General features: G+C 38.8%; 1 protein-coding gene across 21 annotated transcripts in view; it reads right to left on the bottom strand.

The window, feature by feature from the left end:
- DTNB (dystrobrevin beta) overlaps nt 1-18,136 on the bottom strand; it is a 300,375-nt gene that overhangs the window by 224,373 nt on the left and 57,866 nt on the right. For 16 of the 21 annotated variants that reach the window (XM_073022849.1, XM_073022847.1, XM_073022840.1 and 13 more), the window contains exon 5: nt 3,810-3,895. The exons of the other annotated variants lie outside the window; for them this stretch is intronic. In XM_073022849.1, coding sequence (XP_072878950.1) covers nt 3,810-3,895 — 86 coding nt within the window. The remainder of the gene's footprint in view (nt 1-3,809; nt 3,896-18,136) is intronic. 21 annotated transcript variants of the gene reach the window in all.

Genomic DNA, 18,136 nt, shown 5'->3' on the forward strand with positions numbered 1-18,136 from the left:
AAAAATCTGAGAAATGTTTTAAACAAAAAGTACAAATATTTTTTCAGTCATTCAAATGCTATTTTTATACTAAAACAAACCAAAAACTCTATGTCAAATAAAAAAAGGAGAGGGGAGAAAATCATAGGAAAAATTCTAAGGAAGTAAAAAGTAGGAAGATCAAAGCAAAAAAAAAAAGTAGAAATGCTAAAACATTCCATAAATGAGAAAACTTAATATAACAGGAGCATTAATAGAGGTAACAATAGAGTCCAGTCAGCAGAAGGAGGTTGGAGTGAACAAAAATAACCAAAACAATGGAATAATTAGATAGAAGAAAGTGAATAAACAACCAAAGATCATTTGCGTTACAATACAGTGTTATTTCTCTCTTTTGGCTACACAATTATTCAGCCACCTCAACTAAGTAGGACATTGCTGAGAACTAGAAAACAAGGAGGGAAAGGTTCTGAAAATAGTCAAAACTAACAATCATACTACACAAGCTCAAGTGCTTCTCTTGTAACAATCACTTTAAATCCTTATTTTAAATAGAATGCTAAGAGGTTTGGTTATGACTTCTCTGTCTGTAGCATATTAAAAGTAGTAGGTCAGAAGCAAGGAACGATTTCCAGAGAGTGGTACACTGAAAATACATACCATAATATTTGCCAGTGACAAAGGATATACACAAATCACCGCCGCCACCACCAACAACGAAAAACTCAAGAACTGAAAAAACACAACAGTCTCAAAATAGGAGGAGGAGGAATAGGCAAATCAAGCTCTACAATTGGCCCTAAATCCTAAATGCATCAGAAAATGGCATCCTTAAGAGATGAAAATGTTAAAAGTATAATCAGTGAGTTCTGATTTCTTTCTTTCTTTTCTTTTCTATCTTTCTTTTCTCTTCCCTTCCTTCTGTCTCTCTCTCTTTTCCTTCCTTCCCTCCCTCCCTCCTTTCTTCTCTCTTTTTCTCTCTCCCTTTCTTTCTTCCTTGAGACAGAGTCCCACTCCATCACCCAGGCTGCACTGCAGTGGCATGAACATAGCTCACTGCAGCCTCCAACTCCTAGGCTCAAGTGATCCTCCTGGCTCAGTTTCCCAAGGAGCTGGGACCTCAGGTATGTACCGCCATGCCAAACTAACTTTTAAAATTACTTTTATTTTTATTTATTTACTTTTTTATTTATTTATTTATTTATTTTTTGAGACACAGTCTCACCCCGTCGGCCAGGCTAGAGTGCAGTGGCACAATCTTGGCTCACTACAACCTCTATCTCCTGGGCTCAAGCAATTCTCCTGCCTCAGCCTCCCACGGAGCTGGGATTACAGGCATGTGCCACCATGCCAGGTTAATGTTTGTATTTTTAGTAGAGACAAGGTTTCACCATGTTGGCCAGGCTGGTCCCGAACTCCTGACCTCAGGGGATCCTCCCCAACCTCCCAAAGTGCTGGGATTACAGGCGTGAGCCAACACGCCCAGTCTTAAAATTACTTTTATAGATACATGGTCTCGCTACATTGCCCAGGCTGGTCTCAAACTCCTGGCCTCAAGTGATCCTCCCACCTCAGCCTCCCAAAGTGCTGGGATTACAAGCATGAGCCACTGCACCCAGCCAAGTACTGTTTAAAATCGAAGGGGCAGGCCACATTTTAATACATTTTAAAGTGGTTTCCACCCTGGAAGATTAAAAAGTAGAGACAGGCTTCCCTGCCCGAATATTTTACTTACGTTGAACATCTCAATCCCAAGCCAAGATAATTACAGTACAACAAAAATAATGAAACAGACCTACAACTGGCAGAGAAACAACAATTTTTAGCATGGAAAAGATAAATCACACTTGAAATCTACTTGAATCAGAAAAACACAGTGATTGGTAACCCAGCACAGTCCCTATCACATCCATCCAAACACTATTGCAATGATCTGGGGTCCTGAGCACGCTGACATGTCACCTTTGGCTTGGCCCATGGGCCTTTGTGCCACTTCAATCTTGGTCACTTTGTGTTCCTCCAAAAAGTTCAGAATCCACATCTAAAAAAACTGCTATCACCTGGACCCCTTCCAAACCGAGAACTAGAATTTCTGCCTTTTCATGAACAGTTACAACACAGAACTGGAGTAATTTTGGTATTCAATCAACAATTTACATTTGACAAAATTTTAGGTATTTACTATGTGCCAGGTGAGCTGGCTCTATGTAAATATAGTAGACTTTAAAGAAACTTAAAGATTCCAGAGTCATCTAGAATACAGTTAATTTTCTGCTAATGTATTTCTCTACTACTGTATTTTTCAACTAGTCTCCCCAATATTAATAAAGATGGTATATATATTCTTTATCTAGATCATTAAAAAATCAGACAAGATTACAACTTTTCTTTGTGTTTGAATGAAATATACTTTCGTATATATTCTATTCCTCAGAAAAACATCATTTTTATATTTTACAAAAATATAAAAGAAATTTCAGCCCAAATAATATTTTGAGATATACCATGTGAAAAACCTCACAAGAATACTTAAATAAAACCATAATTTTTATTACCAAAAATATGTTCTACATTGCAGCTAATTTTGAAATGAAGATAAACTGGATAACAGTTGATCAAATACATTAAGATCTTTCTTTGGAATAGCTAAATCTGTATCTAGTGGGCCATCTAGCTTTCCAACTTTCAGTGTCATAGTAAAGAAAGAAAAAGCACAAAAAACAAATACACCTCTGAAGTAATCTTGCCCAAAAACCTGTATTAATACTTGAATCTGATCAAGCCTCTGTATCTTTCAATTTAAAAAAAAAAGCAGGGCACAGAGGAACATGGCAAGGACACAGTCATCCAAATCCGGGCTCACAGGGTACTGGACTACCTCATTAAGACTTCAGTCTCAACCCCTGAAAGCTGGCATCCAGTTTCCTACTCCGTGGCTACTGCTTTATGGCACTCTGAACACTGTACTGAAATTACATGTGTGTCTCCTGCTACAGCGCCCGTACCGGGGAGCACAATCACATAGCTCAGAACAAGGCTCTGACGTCTGAATTAAAACCCCAGCTTTGCCCCCTGGGTTAACTCATTGATAAAAATGAAGAAAATATCACCTGCTGCTCAAAGGAATTTTAAGGATTCCATGAGAAAATATATGTAAAGCACCTAGCACAATTCTTGGCATATCTTAGGGAGTTAGTAACTAATGACTGAATAAATAAAAACCATAAGCAGCAAAATTAGTGAATTTCATCTCTTTTGATTTCATCTAATCACCTTCTTACAGTATCTAATGAACGGTGAAATGCCAAAGGGACTAATGGTTAAAAAAAATTAGCAAACATAACAGGAATATTTTTAAAAAACAAGTCATCAGCTTCTAAATAACTGTGGCTGACTCTAGGGTAGTAAGGAATAACGTAATCACAGCAGACATCACCTGATGAAGAATGGCGTTGTTAAGAGCTAAAACAGACCAAACCTAGTAAAAGCAATCAAATTTACTTTAACGAAAAGTTCTCCATATAATCATTTTCAAGCATAATTTTAATAATGTGGAAAACATTTCCAAAATAAGTTTTTAAACGTCAGCATTACAATTCTGAGTCCTTTCAGTTTTCTCACTAAAACACACTAACAATAAATTAAATCAACCAACTTTTCCATCTCAACAGTAGGTGGCATAACTGACCTACTGTGGGCCAGCTGCTGCAGTGAGTGATAACGGTCATTTTTTTAAAAGCTCAGTATAACATCATTCAAAATTCTGACAATATTCATTTAAAAGTCCTAACTTGAAAATGACATTTTTCAAATAATATGAAAATACTTACATCTCAATTTGTCCAGCATTTTTCCACCACACATGGTTGCTAACATAGCTTTAACTGAAAATACCGTCAACTTGCCTCGGCCCTCACTGCAAAATAAATTATATTAGAAATAATTGCTATCTGAAACCACAAAAGGAGTCAAATGTATCACTAAATACTGAGCAACCAGTAAGTTGATTCCTGACCTTGTCTGTTACAATTTTATCACATTTGGAAACCCTGGATTTTTTTTTTTTTTTTTCCTTCATTTGTAGAATAAGACTTCTCCTATGCTAGGTGACGAATGCTAAAGCTAGCCTGAATTTTCTGGAAGTAAGTTTTAGAAACACTCTATGTAATTTCTATTGGCTCTGTAGCACAGGTCAAATGGATGAACCTGAAGTGAATTTCCTATTAAACCCATTAAATCCACAGCTGCAGTTCTCAAGTATTCAAAACTGAGGGGCCACCTGGTTTGAAAATTCAGAAACATAACCTTACATCAGGATATTACAACGGTTTCTTGTTACATACTAAACAACAGGGTGCATCTTGCTATGAAGATTTTATAGTACACTCATCTTTGTTTTTACTGTAACAACCTTTATGTTACCACGTGTTTATTCTAAGCAGCTCAATCACACCTGTCTCAGATCTTCTAATACACCACTGTGAGAAAAGTGAAGAGGAAGGGATGGTAACATTAATTCTTCTTTAGGAACTGGAAAGATGAAATGCAGAACATAAATGAATCACCTAAAGTAATGCTGCACACCACCAGCAGAACCAAGATAGTATCACCAAGGCCTCTGACCCAGAGTGTCCATGGCTTCGTTCATTCAACTACGCCCTGGTTTCACAGCAGATAAAAACTCCACTAGTTGGTTGTTAAAGTTACCACATGTAAGCCAAGAATGTGCTTTTTGTGTTAATTTTTAAAAGCCTGTGTTCACAATGTTTCATTGTGTAACTCAGAGTAAAATACTTTTGCAATAATGAGAGCTATACCATCTTTGTTTTGAAAAAGCAGGTATCATCCTATTTATATCCACTAATGGTTCTAATACAGTGTTTCCCACTTTCCACAGAAAGATCACACCTGAAAAAAGGCAAATAACCTATAAGCTAGAAAATTATCCATGAAAACACCACCAGGAAATATCAACATTTGTTACAGTTGAGCTTTTAACTATTATATCTTCTTGAGTTTATTCGTAAAACAAAATAGGAATGCCTGCAACTAGCTAAAATTAGAATGGGTTTTTAAAAATATATTGTTCTTCAGAAATAAAGATACAGCTCCATGTACAAGGCAATATGGCACCCAGAAACAAGGCATATTCCTGCATCAAATATCTACTGCATCATGTAAGAAAAGCTGATGGTTATAAGATAGATCATTAGGTTAAAAGGAGTGGGTTTCTAAGACTGACACAGAGCTTTTACAGTGGACTTTCTTTTTTTACACCAAGCACTTGAATGCTGAGTCTACATTTAAGCACACCCTACCTTATGGGACAAGTAGACTTTCCACTACTAAAGTACAAAGAAGGAAAAAAAAAAAAAACATATATTTGCTTTCTCATCTTTTTTTGAAACTAGGATAGGGGCACATAACAGAGCTCCACCAATAAAATGCACGATGCTAGATTTCAAGGGGGAAAATGATTAACTTGGGGAAGCAAGGAACTCCAGAAGAATCCACCTGGTGGCGATGGCAGCAGTAGGAGCAGCCACATCCAGTGCTCTGGGGCAGCAGAGATAATGATTCTTGGAGGCAGCACCCAGAGCCCAGTGTCAGTGGTGTTTGGAGCATAAGCAGCAAGGTCTGTGGCCAGAGAGGTGTCTTCATGAGAGTTCTGTGCAATGATTTTGCACTATGTTCCTGGCAGTGTAGTTTTCAAGCCTACTTTCTCAGCCTACTTACAGAATCTGTGGGTCACCCTTTTAATTAATTAGCCAGAGATGGTATCTATTACTGACACCTAAGAACTCTGATGGATACAGCTTCTAACCTGAAGTACAGTGGCCCACAAAGATGAAGCAACAAAAGAAACTATTGCTGAAGTCCAGAGTGGGATTAAGAATGCCTGATGGGCTGGGTGCCGTGGTTCACGGCTGTAATCCCAGCACTTTGGGAGGCCGAGGTGGGCGGATCACCTGAGGTCGGGAGTTCAAGACCAGCCTGACCAACATGAAGAAACTCCGTCTCTACTAAAAATACAAAATTAGACAGGCATGGTGGCACATGCCTGTAATCCCAGCTACTCAGGAGGCTGAGGCAGGAGAATTGCTTGAACCCAGGAGGCAGAGGTTGCGGTGAGCTGAGATCGCACCATTGCACTCCAGCCTCGGCAACAAGAGCAAAACTCTTTCAAAAAACAAAACAAAACAAACAAACAAAAACTTGTTATACATGTTGCAACGCATAAAAATTTCCATAATAGAATGTATACACACACACAAACATTAAAAATACCAAGGCTTAGGCCCAACCCTTAGAGATCCTAATTATTTGGCCTGGGGTGAGGCGTTGGCATTGATAATTCTTAAAAGTTCCCCAGGTGATTCAAAACACAGCCAGAATTGAGAACCACTGACCCAAAACAAATCAACTTTATTTTAAAAAAAAGAAAAGAAAAAAAAGACACAAGAGGAAAAGGGGAAGTGCATTCACATACACAAAATAGCCATGAAAGAAATACAAATGACTATTAAGTGCATGAAAAGGCACTGACTTTAATTAATTAAAGGAAAAGAAATCTAAAAAATAATGAGATACATCTGTAAATGTCCCAAGTTACTGTTTCCAAAGACTGTCCTCAGTCTAAGTAGTGTGAAGTCTGACTTAGGTGAAATACATTTTTGTTGTTGTTGTGTTTTTTGTTTTGAGACAGGGTCTCCCTCTGTCGCCCAGGCTGGAATACAGTGGCATGATCACAGCACACTGCATCCTCAACCTCCTGGGCTCAAGCGATCCTCCCGCCTTCGCCTCCTGAGTAGCTGGGACCACAGGCACGTGCCACCACACCTGGCTTGAAAGATTTTTAAAGGCACAGTTTAGCTACACTTCCTTTTATTTTGTAATGTAATATTTATCACTTTCATAATTGATTACTTTTAAAAAGATCACTTTAAAGAGAGAGTATATGTGCCCGAAAAAAGTAAGTCATCTCTCTGGTTTTCCATAATTTTAAGCTCTAACCATGACCAACATTATGCCTTTAGTTAATTCTGTATGGTATCATCCTTTTTAACTTTTCATTAAAATATAATGAACATACAGAAAAGTGCATAATTCATGAATGAACTTTCACAAAATGTTCTCTCATGAACATTTAAAGTTCACTGAATGAACTTTCAAAAAATAAACACCTAGGTAACTAACCAGCACTCAGGTCAAAAGACAGAACACAGCACACAGAAGCACCTCTTTCCTAAGCCCACTTCCCACCGTGGTAGGTTCTATACTTTTCGGGTTGTTTTGTTTTGTTTTGTTTTGTTTTAGACAGAATCTCTCTCTGTCGCCCAGGCAGTGGTGTGATCTCGGCTCACTGTAACCTCCACCTCTTGGATTTAAGTGATTCTCGTGCCTTAGCCTCCCTAGTAGCTGGGATTACAGGTGCACACTACCATGCCCAGATAATTTTTTTTATTTTTAGTAGATACGGCATTTCACCATGTTGGCCAGGCTGGTTTAGAACTCCTGACTTCAGGTGATCCACCCACCTCAGCCTCCCAAAGTGCTGGGACTGCAGGCGTGAGTCACCGCACCCAGCCTGGTAACATCTATCCTGACTTCTAGTATCATAGGTCAGATTTGCCAGCAATTGAACTTCATATAAATGGAATCTTACAGTATGTACCCTTTTGTGTCTGGCTTCTTTCGCTCAACAAAATATCTGCAAGATTTATTATGTTGTTACATATATTAGTTCATCCTGCTATGCAGCATTCTGTTACATGAATATACTGCATTTTATCCATTCTCTTATTAAGGGATATTTTCAAACTCTCTATTTTAAACTATTCGATGAGCATGACAAACAAAACATGAGTCACTGCCTATATTATAGGTAGAAATAAATACTTGTTGATTTATTGAAATTCCTTACTAAAAGAAAGAAAAAAAAAAGCTGCTTGTGGGTAAAAGTGAAACCAACAGCACAAGAACTGATAACATTCTAAGGATTATAATACAATCAGCCCTCAGTATCCATGGGGGATTGGTTCCAGGGCCCCTGCAGATATCAAAATCCACAGATATTCAAGTCCCCTCCAGAGCTGGCCCTCCATATCCATGGGTGTCTGAATCCACACATGGGAACCTGCAGATACAGAGGGTCAAGGGGTACTAGCAATGCTGAGGAGTCTGAAAATAACCTAGAGGCAAAAGCACAGCACCTTGGAAATACCTTAAGGAAGATACCTTAGGATCCTATCGACTTCTAAAGTGATTGTATCTGGGAACTGTGGCGCATGCCTGTAGTCCCAGCTACTCAGGAGGCTGAAGCAGGAGAATCACTTAAGTCCAGGGATTTAGGACCAGCCTGGGCAATACAGTGAGATCTCATCTCTCAAGAGAAAAATAATAATACACTAAAATAAAGTGATTATTGTTGGTCTAACACTTAACAAAGGAATTATTAAGAAAACATCTCTGGAATTATTTGGATAGACCAAGCAGAAGAATTAATGTAATTATTTCTTTCTCTCTATACTAAGTAGGCCCTTTATCAAAAGAGACAGCACATTATCTAAGCACAGAAAAAGGAGAGAAACAAAGGGGGCAGAAAACTGTTCCATTCTTTTCACACAGAATTTATACACTCAAGAAGCCTGAAATGATGTTTTTGAATATGAATATTCATAGTCATTTTTTGCAGCATGTTTCTAATGGCAAAAGACTGGAAATAATCAAACTGTCCATTAATAGAAGACAGCTATCATAAAAAGAATAAGAAATTATATATGAAACAAAATTATATGCAAACCAGACTAAGGGGAAAAAAGCAAGGTATAGAACAAAATAATTGTTAGAAGGTTATCTAACAACTATGTTAAAAAAAGAGGGAGAAAAATAATATATTTGTTTGCAAATGTATAAACTATATGTGAGAGGATATTGAGAAAATAACAACACTGGTTGCCTCCAGGGTGGGAAGTAGGCAGCGTAGAGAGCGGAACGAAATGGTGGGTAATTTCACATTGTTAAGTATTAAAAACGCTTATACAAGAAAAGAATAAGGTTCTCAAGTCAATAATCTAACCCTCCAACTTAAGATACTAGAAAAAGAACAGCAAATTCAACTCAAAACAAGAAAAAGGTAAAAAATACGATAAATAAGAGCAGAAAGTAATGATGCTGAAAACAGAAAAATAGAGAAAAATATCAATAAAACCAAAAGCCGGTTCTTTGACTGGATCAATAACAACAGAAATCTCTTGCCAGACTAAGAAAAAAAAGAAGATACAAATTACCAACATTAAGAAAGAGGGGATATCACCACAGGTTCTACAGACATTACAGAAGTAATAAAGAAAGATTATTTAAAAACCTTTATGTCCATGAATTCAACAACTTGGATGAATTAGACACATAAAGACTACTCCTTGAAAAACACAAACTACCAGAGCTCACTCAAGAAGAAACAGATAAACTGAATAGACCCATATCCATTACAAATTGAATCTACATTTTAAAGTCTTGCAAAAAAGAAAGCTCTTCATTCTGAGGGCTGTACTGGAGACCTCTAAACATTTAAAGAAGGAAAACCTGCATTTCTACTCACTCTTCCAGGTAATAAAAAAAAGGAGGAAACACTTCCCAACTCTTTTTATAAGGTCAATATTATTCTTTTTTTAATAATTTCAACTTTTATTTTATTCATTTATTTATTTATCTGTAGAGACAGGGTCCCACAATGTTGCCCAGGCTGGTCTCAAACTCCCAGACTCAAGTGATCCTCCTGCCCTAGCCTCCCAAAGTGCTTGGATTACAGGCATGAGCAACCACGCCTGGCTCCATTTTTATTTTAGATTGAGGGGATACATGTGTAGGCTTGTTACATGGGTATAGTGTGTAATGCTGAAGTTTGGGGTATGAATGATCCTATCACCCAGGTAGTGAGCACAGTATTCAACAGTTTTTCAACCCTTGCCCCCTCCCTCTGCACCCGCTCTAGCAGTCCCCCGTGTCTACTGTTCCCATCTTTATGTCTATGAGTACCCTATGTTTAGCTCCCACTTATAAATGAGAACGTATCAGTATTTGGTTTTCTGTTCCTGCATTCATTTGTTTAGGATAAGGGTAAGGCCAGCATTATTCTGATACTGAAAACAAAGACATTACAATAAAAGACAAGTCAGTATCTCTCATGAAAATAGTTACAAAAATCTTGAACAAAATGAGCAAATCAAATGAGGGACAGGACGGGTGCAGTGGCTCACGCCTGTCATCCCAACACGATGGGAGGCCAAGATGGGTGGATCATGAGGTCAGGCATTTGAGACTATCCTGGCCAACATGGTGAAACCTTGTCTCTACTAAAAATACAAAAATTAGCCAGGCATGGTAGTGCTCGCCTATAGTCCCAGCTACTCAGGAGGCTGAGGCAGGAGAACCGCTCGAACCCGGGAGGTGGAGGTTGCAGTGAGCCGAGATCGCGCCACTGCACTCCAGCCTGGGCGACAGAGCAAGACTCTGTCTCTCAATAAATAAATAAATAAATCAGGACAAAAATCACAACCCAGGGAGCTTTATCCCAGAATATAAGGCTACTTTGACGTATGAAAACCAATCAATATAATTCACTATCTCGACAAGCCAAAAAGAGAGAAAGGCAATATGACCATCTGAATAGATGCAGAGGACAAAATTCAACATCAATTCCTGATACTCTCAGAAAACTCAGGAAAAAAAGAGAATTTCTTCCATGTGACAATGGGCATCTGTAAAAATAATCATGGTGACCATCATACTCGGTGAAGAAAGACTGAGTGCTTTTCCCCTAAGATCAAGAACAAATCAAGAGGACTGCACCCACCACTCCTTGTCAACATCACACTGCAGAACCCAGCTGGTGAAATAAGACAAGGAAAATAAACAAAAAAAATACACATTAGAAGTGAAGAAACAAAACTGTGTCCATTCCAGGCAATATGATCATATGTAGAAAAGCCATAGAACTACTAACGACACTACAGTAAGTGAGTTTAATTAAAAATATTTTTTAAAAACGTTCCAGATCTGTATGCTGAAAACTACAAATATGAATGAAAGAAATCAAAGACGATTTAGAGAGATATACTACGTTCATAAAATGGAAGGTTCAATGTAATTTAAATGTCAATTTTCTCTAAACTGCTCAGAATCCCGTTGCAATTCAAAGCAATCCTCTGAGGAGATGCAGGCGGGGGAAAAAACAAAACTGTTTTTCCTACTCTCTTACACAGCACTTCACTTCTGACACCAGATGCCCAGGGAGTTATTTCCCCACGCACCAAGCAAGCAATTCTTCAGCGGATACCAGCTGGATGTCTATAATCTAATTCAAGTCTGACACCATTTACCTGGAGATAGCACCAGACCTCACAGGCTGAGGGCTCAGTCCCGCAAGACTGCTCCCCATTTCAGATATAAGTAGCAAGTAGCAGGCTGTCACCTATACTTCTGACCAACTAACTATAAAATTGGGGTTCCCATGACCCTTCCTTGGACTGATTAGTTTGCTAGACTGGCTCACAGAACTCAGGAAAACACCTATATTTAACCACTTATTTATGAAGGATATTATAAAAGATACAGATGAACAGTCAGATGGAGGAGATGCATAGGGTGTGTTTTGTGGGAAGGGGCACACAGCTTCCATGCCTTCCTCAGGTGTGCTACGCTCCAGGAACTTCCACCTGCTCAGCTATCTGGAGGCTCTCCAAACCTAGTCCTTTTGGGTTTTTTACAGAGGCTTAATTACGTAAGAGTGACTGATTATAGATTTGGCCATTGGTGATCTGCCTTCAGCCCCTCTCCCTTCTTGGAGGTTAAGGGGTGGGGCTGAAAGTCCCAGTTCTCTAATTAATCACATGGTTAGTTCCCCTGGCAAATAGTCTATATCCTAAGACTGGCCTCCTTAGGACAAAAGATGCTCCTATCACTCAGGAAATTACAAAGGTCTTAGGAGTTCAGGGTAAAGAACCGGGGTCAAACTCCAAATACTAGAACAAAGATTCTACAACCTATCTACAAGGGGGTATCAGGAGCTCTGTCTCAGGAACCTGGGCAGAGATCAAACGTTAGAACAAAAGATTCTCCTACAACCCCTATCACTCAGGAAATTACAAGGGTCTCAGGGGCTCTGTGCCAGGGACTGAGGGCAGAGACCAACATGTATATTTCTTATCGTTTCGCAAATCCCAATTGAATTCACAATAGGGTATTTCCGTAGAAATCAACAAGATCATTTCTTGTGTATTTTTAGAGTTCTAAACCCATGCAAATCCTCAGTAAGGTATGAGAATAAAGTTACTATTCAGATGCCTAAACTCCATCCTGTTCTTGTTATGTTGAAAAAGTCCCTTGTGCTACTTTCATATGCATCCAGAGCTGAGAACCACCAACATAGAGCTTTGAATGCAACAGTAAGATTTTAGCTTTTATTTTGTTGGCAATGATAAATCAAAGGACATAATAAAAGATTACAGAAAATTAATCACACTGCATTTGTGTAAATCTTTCTGGCTCCAAATCTCTCCTCCTTCAAAGAGACAGAACTGTTATCTATTCCTTGCTGCAGAGAAGAAACTGTTGCTATCTATGCAGACAGACAGGAAAGTATGGCAGAGTCCAGCATACTAGCAGGTCATACTTCCAACTCTTCATGAAAAGAGACTTATCTCATTAATACTCATCCATGAACATTACCCAATGGATCTTCATGGGTACTATGATATCTTTACTTCTCTATATTATGATAATAATTAGCACTTGTACAACATTTTCTTTTTTTTTTTTTTTTTTTTTTTTTGAGACGGAGTCTCGCTTTGTCGCCCAGGCTGGAGTGCAGTGGCGCGATCTCGGCTCACTGCAAGCTCCGCCTCCCGGGTTCCCGCCATTCTCCGGCCTCAGCCTCCGAGTAGCTGGGACTACAGGCGCCCGCCACTACGCCCGGCTAGTTTTTTGTATTTTTAGTAGAAACGGGGTTTCACCGTGTTAGCCAGGATGGTCTCGATCTCCTGACCTCGTGATCCGCCCGTCTCGGCCTCCCAAAGTTTCTTAATCTTCTAAATGTTTCTAGAAACACTAATATTTTACAATACGTTGCATCCTTATTCAAAATATCCTTTGACTCAACCCTGTTGTAAATATTAGTCCTAGATTCAGAGATTCTCATATTCAAATACAGAGTAACAGATATAATTCTCAATTAACCTGGATCAGCACTAAAACATTTGTATTCTTTTCCATTCATTAATATTATTACTAGTCTCAATGGCTGGTCTCTTATGAAGGAATCTGTTAATTTACAGAATAATCTAGAGCAGGCTATTTATAGTAAAAAAAAAGACTCATTAACCCCTCAACTAAGTATTGCCAGTAATGTGTGGTCCCTTAACATATCACCTCTGAGATCCACTGTTAAACCATTTTTCTTATTCACAACAGCCACGTAGAAATCTCCACACATAATCTCCCACCCAACAAACCACGAATCTTCTCTTCCCTCTGCCTGTATGCACTTTCAGGCGGACAAATGTATGTGTGCTTAACATCACAGGCTTTATTAAGTGTCAGGGGATATGCATCAAAGCGTCAATGTGTAACTGAATAGGATAAACAGACTATACAAGCAGAGTGGAAGGAGTTTTAAGTTCAGGTAAAAGTAGAGGAATCTGAGATTAAGGATCATAGTAAACGTGAGCGGGATAAATTTACAGACAAGAGAGATTTGGGGAAAATACTTAGTGAATCTTTATATTTAAGAATACACTCGGCCGGGCGCAGTGGCTCAAGCCTGTAATCCCAGCACTCTGGGAGGCCAAGACGGGCAGATCACGAGGTCAGGAGATCGAGACCATCCTGGCTAACACGGCGAAACCCCATCTCTACTAAAAAATACAAAAAACTAGCCGGGCGTGATGGTGGGCGCCTGTAGTCCCAGCTACTCGGAAGGCTGAGGCAGAATGGTGTGAACCCGGGAGGCGGAGCTTACAGTGAGCTGAGATCTGGCTACTGCACTCCAGCCTAGGCAACAGAGCGAGACTCCATCTCAAAAAAAAAAAAGAATACACTCAAGTAAGTACGCATCCTGAGAATGGGGCAGTGGGCTCAGGTCTTAATTACTAACCAGTCTTCCCCATTCATATCACTTATCATTTACCACTTTAGGTTCACAGCTTGTGCTATCAAAAGGTTTACACACTATTCAAAAGGAAATATTAATATAAACAAAAATATACACAAAAGTTATAATTGTATATTTAAATACAGTTACAGAAATTTATTAAAGAAGCCAGGCGTGGTGGCTCACGCCTGCAACCCCAGCACTTTGGGAGGCTAATGCAGGCGGATCACTTGAGACCAGGAGTTTGAGACCAGCCTCAAACTGTATTAATAAAAATACAAAAATTAGCCAGGTGTGGTGATGCGTGCCTGTAGTTCCAGCTACATGGGAGGCTGAGGCAGGAGAATTACTTGAACCCAGGAGGTGGAGGTTACAGTGAGCCAAGATCACACCACTGCTCTTCGGCATGGGCGACAGAACAAGACCCTGTCTCAATAAAAAATTTAAAAAGAAACTTATTAAAGATTCCAGTATAAAATTTTAAAATTCCAGTATCACTTGGAAATTTATACTTTAAAATTCCAGTATAACTTGGCATAAAGAAATAGTTATCCGACAAAATTAATGAAGGGGTAGTCTCTACATCCTTACTTCCACAAATCATGTTACTTATATTTTTCCCTTCAAAAAGAAAAAAAAACTTAGCTCCTTTCTCTCAACTGATTGTTTTGCCGGCCAAACGTCAGCAGTGACTCCTCTGTGCAGAATGCTTTTCTTGGCACTGAAACCCCTCAGTCTACTTTAAGCCTAACTTCCTACAACTGCCTCCAAACAAGGCCAAGAGGAAGCATTACCTTTGCTTTTCTAATATTTCTTTAGAGCCCCAGCATTCTTCCTCTACAACTAGAGGCAAGCAGAGAGAAAACTGCAGCTACTCAGCACCCTGATACTGCCCGACTTTGTTCTTTATCTAACTGATTCCTTCTTCTTGGAAGAACTCATTCTTGGTCCTTCACACAAGACATCTGAAATTATTCTGTATACACTGGTCAAGTTATACTTAAAACTGAATAATTAGCTGCCCCTGGCCACAGCACATGTCCTCACCAATGTCCATGTTTTCACTACTTCTAATGTAAAAGTCCAAGTTTATACCAGAATCAATTCTCTTCAAACAAGATTTGGAAAAGATATTTAACCTGGTTTCATCACAAATAATGTTACTCACTTCAAATCTGGCCTACGAGAGCTACAGAGTAGGTCAACATTTGAAATATAATGCAATTAACAGTGAATACTAACCCCTCTGTCAAGACACTAAGATGAAAAGATAAACAGGTAATATTTGTTGAGATGGTTAAGACAGAAGAAACTTGTTATTTTAATCTCACTCAAATAGAAGCCCTCCAGAGAATGTCCTCCTTCAGTAAGGGACATGATGATTCTCTTTCTCAGCCTTCTCTGCATGACTCATTTCCACAGCCCTATCATTTTACAGTCTGACAATAAACTATGCACATGACTTCTAAAAAGAGTTATTATCCAACACTGAGAAAACACCATTATTAGCTCTGTGCCAAGCTAAGCAGACAATGAGTCATCCTGAATAAATGCTGTTATGTTTTAACATGCAGGTACCTTCTGAAGCCTCTGAAGTCCCCACCGGTTCCCTGCGGATGGGAAATCATTCGTTCCAGGTCAGTAAGGTCTCAAATTCTGCCTTTCAATATTTAAAACTAATCTAATCTGGATGATGATTCTAGCTTTACACTAGCTAGTAGGGGTTTGCTATTCAAATTAATACTTGTGAAAACAAGACTATGGGTAATATTTTGTACTTAAGAACACAAGCTGTTTCTATCTCTTTAGCAAATGATTGTGGATGCTGCCAACCATAAATTTCTCACACAGAAAGACTTCAACTTCAGAAACACTATTACCAGTCCGATTATCGTATGTAGCTAAAAGTAATAAGAGCATCTCTCTTTGATTTTCAAAAACTCGGATTCTGCCAATTAATCTTAATTTACAAAACTTCACAGTGTAAGGATGTTGCAATAATCAACTGCAAATCAAGAATCCATTTGGCAAATGTCAAACAGCTTTAATCAAGTAAAATCAGCTTAGAATATTATTCCATTTTATCACAATCAGAATGCCTGCTGCTTTTCATTTCAATCTTATAAACATTTATAAATAATCTAGCGTTATACTAATTGAGGAATGAAAGAAATATAAGCAGAATCTCTACTCTCAAGGACGTCCATTCCATTTTGAACACTTACAAGAAGTTTACAACATTATGTAATTAAAGGCCAAAATAATAATATAAACGACAACTGTAAGTCATCAAAAGGATTAAAATGGGATTGGTGATAATAAGGCAGGCTACACAGTAGGTAAAAACTTGGGTGGAGGCCGGGCGCAGTAGCTCACGCCTGTAATCCTAGCACTTTGGGAGGAAGAGGTGGGCAGATCAGGAGGTCAGGAGTTTGAGACCAGCCTGACCAACATGGTGAAACCCCATCTCTACTAAAAATACAAAAATTAGCCGGGTGTGGTGGTGCGTGCCTGTAATCCTAGCTACTCAGGAGGCTGAGGCAGAAGAATCGCTTGAACCTGGGAGGCGGAGGTTGCAGTGAGCTGAGATTGCGCCACAGAGTGAGACTCCGTCTCAAAAATAAATAAATAAAATAAAATAAAAACCTGGGTTGAATCCTCAGAAACAGACAGGATTTGGACAGAACAAAAGGAGACTGGGTAATCCCAGACAGATGAGGGAGCTGAAAGGGAACAAAACGCATGGCATTTGTCTGAGGAAAACGAGAATGTCATATTGGAAAAGAAGAGTGTCTCCAGGAGCATAATTAGAGGTTGGTGTGGGCAGGGAGGTAAGCAGTGTTATCATTAAACCAAAGGGAGGAGTGTGAGCTTAATTCAAAACCACAGGGATTCTTTGAAGGTTTCTGAAGTGGGAAGTTACATGATGAAACAGTGTCTTGATCAGATTAATTTCGAAGTGAGGTACTGAACGGACAGAAGTCTCTCTGGACTTGTTACTACTTCTCTCCTCTGTTTCAGAAAAAAACAAGGCAAGGAAAAACAAACACACTCAGAAAAAGTATTCCTCCTGCCCTTTCTTTAAAAAATAAATAAATAAAAAGAAAAGAAGCACAGAAGAATAAACAAAAAAAAAGTTCTGAAATATTAGCTAATGGTAAAACCCTTTGCAAGTCTGCATATTCTGAATTCAGAAGATTCTTGTTTGCAAATTAGCACAAACTCATGACTTCTCTTGGAAGAAAAGCTACAAGACAAAGAGTAAGGAAGTGATGGATGGCCGGTGTGGTAGCTCATGCTTGTAATCCCAAGACTCTGGAAGGCCGAGGCAGGAGAATTCCTTTAAGCAAAGAGTTCAAGACCACCCTGGGCAACAAAGCAAGACCCCATCTCTACAAAAAATAAAAAATACAATAATTAGCCTGTTCACATTGAGAAATAGCTCTGAAATTTTAAAAAGAAAAAGAAAATAGCCAAGCATGATGGCATGCACCCAGTAGTCCTAGCCACTCTGGAGGCTGAAGCAGGAGAATCGCTTGAGCCTAGGAGTTCAAAGTTGCAGTGAGCTATGATCATGCCACTGTACTCCAGCCTGGGTGACAGAGTAAGACCTTGTCTCTTAAAAAATAGAAAAGTTAAATGTGCTACAACGGTGGAAAATTTTCCCACTCAGCACTAGGACTCTGATCTTACTTGGCTGGCTTTTTTCTCATGATCCTGAATTCTTCTAAAAACAAGCAGGGATGTAAATAAATACTGTACACCAACACATGAAATGTCTGTGCCTCCCAGGAAATTACAGTTCTGTTTAAAAATCACTAATGAAGAAGACTGTAACCTAATATTATCTTTTTTCAGCAACATCTATTCCATAATATGCTAGGCTGGGCAGATTAAGAATTTATGGAAGACATTTGCTTTCATTTAAAATGGACTGGTTTGTTTCTGCTTTGTTTTGTACTGTTTTGTTTTAAACATTCAGTATTAAGGGGGAACAATATAACTTTT

Source organism: Chlorocebus sabaeus, chromosome 14 (assembly GCF_047675955.1).
Source record: "Chlorocebus sabaeus isolate Y175 chromosome 14, mChlSab1.0.hap1, whole genome shotgun sequence".
NCBI classification, from domain to species: Eukaryota; Metazoa; Chordata; class Mammalia; order Primates; family Cercopithecidae; genus Chlorocebus; species Chlorocebus sabaeus.